The sequence below is a fragment of the Lepisma saccharinum genome, chromosome 8, assembly GCF_977018435.1.
Source record: "Lepisma saccharinum chromosome 8, izLepSacc3.1, whole genome shotgun sequence".
NCBI lineage: Eukaryota > Metazoa > Arthropoda > Insecta > Zygentoma > Lepismatidae > Lepisma > Lepisma saccharinum.
The window spans coordinates 45774655-45781995 of NC_139236.1; the positions used below are offsets into that span (position 1 = coordinate 45774655).

Below are 7341 nucleotides of genomic sequence, written 5' to 3' on the forward strand. Positions count from 1 at the left end.
CTCCTCTATGAAATAACTTTCTAAAGTCTAGAGAATCTTCCGAGACTTCTGCTCATAAACAAGATTGAATGAATGAAATAGCTGTTGTCCATGTTCTGTAAATTTATTCTTCACCAAGTTGATAAAAATACTATTTGCTCTCTATATTTTCACTCTTCACTAGAGCTGAGCCGATACCACCATTTGCTGATACTGATACCGATACCGATACTTGTATAATTCCAGTATAAAATAGCAAGGGCTAGTTACTGAGTCATACTAATACTAACTTGTCACATCACTAGGCACGTATTTAGAAATATATAATTTGGGAGCCAGTCCAAGCCAAGTGTCTCAGAAATATAATGATAAAATTGTTTCTATTTAATATGTTAATATAATTATTTGTAATACTGTAATATGAAAATTAATTAAGTAGTACTTAATTTCTCTGATGCATATGTAGTATTGTTGTATGTAACCACAGACTAAGAAACTGAGGAAAGGCAACGCTAATACTATTTTGTTCTTTCTATCTTTACTAAAAATTATTATTATTACATAAATAGTAAAAAGATGCTATAAAATCAGAGATAAAACAGCAAATATTCATCATCTAGCTTATGTGTATTTAAGACTGCTGAAATTTGTGTAAAAACAACTGTCCAGTCAAGGAAATTAATGTCAAAGAAGTAAAAAATTGAATATTTATTGAATAACAAAAAGAATGATGGTAAGTCCATTTGATGAAAAGTAAAGTTCTTGATAAATATTTTATGTAGATTATTGTAAGTGGTGGTGTACATAAAGCTTAAGAGGGGCCTCTCCGATGGTGTCGCCGTCTCCTTGTAATCAATAGATCGCAGATTCGATACTCAGTGGAGGTGGATAGTGGTTCGGGTCCCACTTTAAAATGTAGGTTCAGTCCCAATTAGCTTATCTTTCTTAGTACTGTCATTCAAAGCCGTATGTTCCCAATCTAATCTCAGCAGAAATTATTGATAGATTGATTGACTGATTTCCTTTATTTTACTTCGCTTTTTTGCCACTTTTGGCTAATTTGCGAAGATGGGGATGAGTGATGATGTGATGAAATTAATGAATGGACACTACCAAACATCCATGCCCAGGCCGGGATTCGAATCCTGCCGTCGTAGCGTGATGTGCTAACCACTCTGCCATGGAGGCTGGCATCATAGCCATCATTGGCCGATACCGGCAGTCACGCGAAAGACAGATGTGAAGAGGATAAGTATAAATTGCTGATTCCCCTTCCCGCTTGAACGTAGATAAAACAAAGCTAATTTCATCCCTCTTTTCCAAGAACTCCGCAACTACCTGACCCGCCATTAGTGCAGCGGGGGGCTAAAAACATCCACCTGTCTTAGAACCACGATCTTCAAGCAAGAATTAGCAATCAATGGTTTATTTTGCACAGCGTTAACTAAGCAGTTACATGCCTTCATGGTCACTGTTGGGTTCAGCTTTCACTTGCCCATGCCATGCCTTTGATCTTGTCATCTGCTTGCCAGGAGGGTGGGGTTTTATCCAGTGTGTCTAGGAAAATCTATGGAACTTCTTTTCCTGGTCTTCCAATCTGTCGCAAGGAAGGGTGAACGAACTTCTAAAAATGACAAATGTTGAGACGAGCTGTTGCCTTTGCCCGCTCTTCTAGCCACTGAAAATCTTTGGTATCGGATGGCATCAGTAAAAGAAAATCAACCGATGCCGATACATTGGTTACGTTATCGGCTCAGCCCTATGATGCAACAAATTATACAAAATAGTTTTACCTCATGTCTAGGGAGCTGACGACAGTGCCAGGGGTTCCTGCCTGACTATGGGCCTGCTGAAGAGGCACGGAAATGATGCAAAATTTTTAAAAAGCACAAAATTAAAATGTTCTTATTATAACTTAATTTTTCCATTCCTCATTTCAGTTTTATTTGCTGTGGCCATTCCAAGGCTAGAACTATTCATATCCCTCATTGGTGCCTTATGCCTATCAGCTCTTGGCATAGGATTTCCTGCCATTATCGAGATCTGCACCTACTGGTCAACTGGCTTTGGCAAGTGGTACAGCATGTTGTGGAAAGATGTTTTCCTTATACTTTTTGGGCTTCTAGGATTGGTTGTTGGAACATACACCAGTGTTTCTGATATTGTTAAGTCATTTTTGTAAAAATGAAAGAGATATTATTGAAAGTGATCAAATTTTTTAAAGAAGCATTTACATGCTTCCTTGTGTTATATTGTAAATATTTAATTATATATGTGAATTTTATATAGTATGTTAAGTCTATTTTATAGCAATAATTGAATGCATCTAAGTGGCCTTACAACAGAAAGGTTGTTAAAAAAAAATGTTTCTTGTTAAAATGTGAAGAATGTTCACAAAAAAATTGACACATTAGAAGTTCACAGCAAAAAATATGTTTCTCACTACTTTTATATAAGCATGTGCAATCACAGCTATGCTATCAACAATTCTCTACAGTTTAAATGTAGAAGAAGAAAAACAAATCAATACTCATGTGACATCACAGTAAGAACATCACATTGTTGATAATATAAATAGGTCTGTGATTGACCTACACACAACTTTCAAAAAGATATTGATTTGAAACAATCGCCTTTCTGCATATATTTTTCTTTCTTGAAATATTCGTAATGTGCTATGAACCATTTCTAAATGGTACCCGAGAGTGGGGTACATGTTACTTCAGCCACTCCCTTACAAAATTAAATCTTGAAACTTTTAGTTTTGATTGATAACTTGTGATTTTTTTCCTTAAAATTCAAGATCTTTCTACACTCGTGTTAAAGGTTTGGATTGAAGAAAGCATTTTAATTCATTACAGATTCCAACAATTTTTTTCCAAAATACAACTGTTTGTGTTCAATTCGTCTCTCACTTATTGTTCAAAATTAAGAGATAACATCTGGATTGATCACCACCTGGATGTCCCAAGTTAATCATCACAACAAGGAACTTGATTTTTGTTAAGACATTTCTTAGTAATTGCTGGACTATAACAGTCTTTTTATATTACTGTTGGCTCTTTTGATTGGTTGCTGCATGATCCATGCAACAAATGCCATTGCTGATGTTGTCTTGCTTGGTCATAAATGATGTAAGAAGTTGTTTTTTTTATGACCGGAACTAAAGATGGTGGATATTAATATATGAAAGAAATGGGCAGTGATGTAAAGAAGTTGGGGAACCATTGGTTCATCATCATCAAAGTAAGATATCCCTAGCTTTCTGTAGAGAAGTCAGTAAAAGAAATTATGCACTGCCCAATTAGAAAATTTAAGAATAAATTACTATGAACAACAGGTAAACAGGAAGTACAATCATTTCAATATTTATGACACCTAACACCTCAATTGTAAGTTGAACAAGAAATGTTTTATATGAGATAATGATTTATTGAACTTTCTAACGTCTCATAGTTTTGTGAACAATCTTGATGACAAGAAATGCTTTTAAAATTACATAAAAATTTCAGTTTATAACGTAAGTGACCAAAGTTCCTCACATTTTCTGAGAAAATTTAGACATTGACAGGTCATAATTTTCTTCCCTATATCTGGGTATGTGCTCAGAAGACAATATTTTATAGTTTTAAACTAAGAATACTCACTACTTTAAGAGAGAAAATAAGTGGAAGAAATTGGAGGTATAGACAAGAGCGTAAGCAATTCCTGCCTCTTGGAGTAAACAACGGTTTTAAATTTTGTGTAGTGTTCCAATTTTAATCTTCTTTACATAATCATTTATTATTCACTTTACCGCTCTTAGCATTGTGAAATGTGAGGACATAAATTGAGGCACATACTGTTTGTTTTTTAATCCCAGATTTTTTTTATGATAATGTTTTACTTCTGATGTAGCCATTTCTATGACACATAGCTCTTATTATATGCAGTGCAATCATGAACATTAACAAATTGTTTCAAACCCTTTCTTGGGAACTGGGTTCTTTCCCAATTAGTATACACATTAACATTCTCATCTGCGGCACAATCTTGGAGCGAAATTGATTTCTAGTTCAAGCTTCATGATATCAGTTGAGGAGTTGCTTGAATATGATGAGTTAGGAATGCAATACTTCAATTTGTATGCTATTGGTATAGGCTAATATGGACACACCTATGTACCAGTAAAAGTGCTGATAATATTTCTGTGATTTGGTGTAAAATTCTGTCATTTTGTTATAATTTTTATGAATATAAATATGTAATTCATATATTTTGATTTTGTAATAAAATTAAAGACATAGATCCTGAAATTCTTGCTTCACTGCAATGTATTATATGTATGCACACATTGGATCCAGTTTTAGCTAAACTTTTAAATGGCAGAAAACAGTAGAACAAACATCACAATGTAAATATCTGTAAGCAGTCACATTGGAGCTGAGCTACTCTGACGTGTACTGTTGTGTCTCACTGACCCAGGGGCGATTCCTCCATGTAGGAAGTGAGGAACTTCCTACAGTTCATTTATACTTGCTTTCATGCAGGTAACATTCTAGATGCAATGGATAGTACGAGCAATTTGTGCAACTGTAATTGAACGCATTTTTCAAACCTTCCTCAGTTTACCATAACTTCTTCCTACACTTCAAAAAAGCCACAAGTCGCCACTGCACTGACCACCAATTTGAACCAAATCAATATGTTTCTTTTGGTAGAATTTGCCAGAAATGTATAGTGCCAATTGATTTCTTGCATCGTTTGGGTGACAACAACAAGAGTTTATTTATTTGGTTTATGAATGTAAACCATTAGATATATATTAATCAAGAAACTGTGACTTAAAACTATTTTTTTTTTTGTTGTTATTATTAATAAATACTAGTGGTGTGCGGGATCGAAAATGTTTGGTTGGGATGGGATCAGAACGTGAAATTTTTAAAATACCATGTTCGGGGATGGAAAAATTCTCCATTTCCAGATCAAGTCAGGAAATGTTCAAAATTTCCAGACATCATAAAAATCTCAAAGTCTACGCAGCATTTCTCCCTCAGGTGATTGTACTTGCAATTCTGGAATAAAAAAACTGCTAATATCTGACACTTATAGTGTAGAAAAATCGAGAATTAACCACTTTTAAACATGACATTTGGAATTTCCCAAAGTCTGAATTAAGATGGGATTTTTTTTTCCGATGCTGGTATTGACTTTTTGGGATCCCACATACCTCTAAAAAATGCACCAAATATTGAAAATCTTGTAAAATCTCAATAACCACTACATTCTCCCTCTCCAACATATTATTTTGAATGAGAGTTTTGAACAGTACCATATCGATACATTCTGCATATCAAACTCTACCAGTGCACTGACGATTTTTCTGATACAATGTTACCACAACATTTCCAGAATGCCCACCAGTCAAACTCAGCAGAACACGACAGCTGGGCCGGATTAAGACGAAATTGGGCCTGATCAATTGATAGCATTAACTTGAAATATTCAGTGAACAATAAACACGACAATGTTATAGTTACATCACAGCGCAAAGAATAATAGTAACTGTATAGTAAGTAACGCTGTTTCTAGGCGTCCGAAAATGGGGCTCCAAATTTCATTCTAAGATTTATTTTCAGGTTAATATAGCAAAAGAAAACTGTTCAGCTTTTGGAAAATTCTCGTCTGTTTTCATCTGGGCCTAATGCTGCTGCATCAATAGCACCCACCTTAATCCAGCCCTGCATGACAGTGTATAAGTTCTGCATAAATAGGATTCAATGTGACCATTAGGTAACTCTATGGCAATGACTGCTATTGAAGTTTGCTCATCACCATAAAGTTAGGATACACACAATTTATTGCAGTGAAGCAAGTATTTCAGATATCCAATTTTTATTGACAGTGACTGTACAAGTATGGAGTTCCAATTTCTAAGGCAAATTCTGATGCAGTCATCTTGTTATACAATGCTAATTACAGATGAAAATGAACCATTCAGGTTTTTCAAATAACATTTTATTTATTTTTCAGATTGATAGATTATCGGTCATCTATAATGCTAAATTTCATATCAGTGCTTTATATGTATCAAACAAAATTTCATATCAGTCCATCTGTACTATAAACTATGCAGATGATGTAGCAGAGCTTATATATGTTGATCACACAATGAGACATTACTTAGCAGAATTTCACCCTCCAAAAATTAAAGTATACAGACGAGACAATAAAAAAATGAGGATTCAGGCTACTAACACCAGTAGAGCATGAAAGAATAAAATATCAGTGAATAATATTTTATATATTCAAGAAATAATTCTACAGTTTTAAAATTTTATACACATGCAAACATTTTCTTTAACATCTTTCTTTCACATTGAAGTCATTTTCTTTAACCAATTGGTTACATAAAAATGAAGTCTAATAAAAGTGTGAAATGGAAAGTTTCTCTTCATTAGTAATTGGCAAACAAGAAACTCATAGTAATGGAAAAGTCTTATGTATTTATTTGAGAAATCAAACACATTTTGGTTTTTATGTATCTTCAGCTTTCTTGATATGATGTGTCGTTTGTAGAATTACAACATGCATTTAAATTTACACTTAAGTGTAGTCATACATCATGCATATGCAGAAATGAATAATACTCATCAGCTTTTAAATCCACTAAATTAAGAACATAAAATGTGTATTAGTTTGTACAATACATAAAGCAACAAAATGTACAATAAAAGTGTATTGAGAACATTAATAAATATTATGTTTTTTATATTGTTTGTTTTTATTTTGTGCAATGGTAGTTGAGGAACTTATAGTGATCCTGTAGGTATGACATCTGACACAAACATTACCACATTTCCCAAAGTGCCTTCATGGCATGGGCAAGTTTACCAATGATAGTGCTGATGAATATTTTTCTGGTGTCCATGATTGAAGACTTTTTCGTCTAATTGTTGATATGCAGTTTTATCATTGTGTTTTCATCAGTACATTATTCATCTTCATTGACGCGATTAACTCAATAAGTAGAGTGAACCAAATATAAATAACTAACTTGTGTAGTTGATGTTGTCACCACCTCGCTTCCTTCTCGCACTGTGGATTACTCACCCTTAGTACTCTCCCTCTTCTCTTTCCTTCGATATATTTGTCTTCTCTCCTCCTTCTCCTCCTCCTCCTCTCTCTCTCTCTCTCTCTCTCTCTGCATCTGGATTTCTCTCGCAATCTTTCCCTCTTACCATGTCTACTTGATTCCATGTTTCTCTCTTTCTATTTAAAGCCGGACCCTGTGGCCAAGTGGTTAGCACATTGTGCTGCGACGCCAAGGGTCCCGGGTTTGAATCCCGCTCGGGCTTGGTTGTTTGTGAATGGCCATTCATC

The 7341-nt window shown here is 34.4% G+C and overlaps 1 protein-coding gene across 6 annotated transcripts in view; it reads left to right on the plus strand.

The window, feature by feature from the left end:
* Positions 1-6730, plus strand: part of LOC145990982 (proton-coupled amino acid transporter-like protein acs) — a 163650-nt gene extending 156920 nt beyond the window's left edge. For all 6 annotated transcript variants that reach the window (XM_083126592.1, XM_083126589.1, XM_083126590.1 and 3 more), the window contains one exon: positions 1920-6730. In XM_083126592.1, coding sequence (XP_082982718.1) covers positions 1920-2161 — 242 coding nt within the window. In that variant the 3' untranslated portion in view covers positions 2162-6730. The remainder of the gene's footprint in view (positions 1-1919) is intronic.
* Positions 6731-7341: the final 611 nt, after the last annotated feature.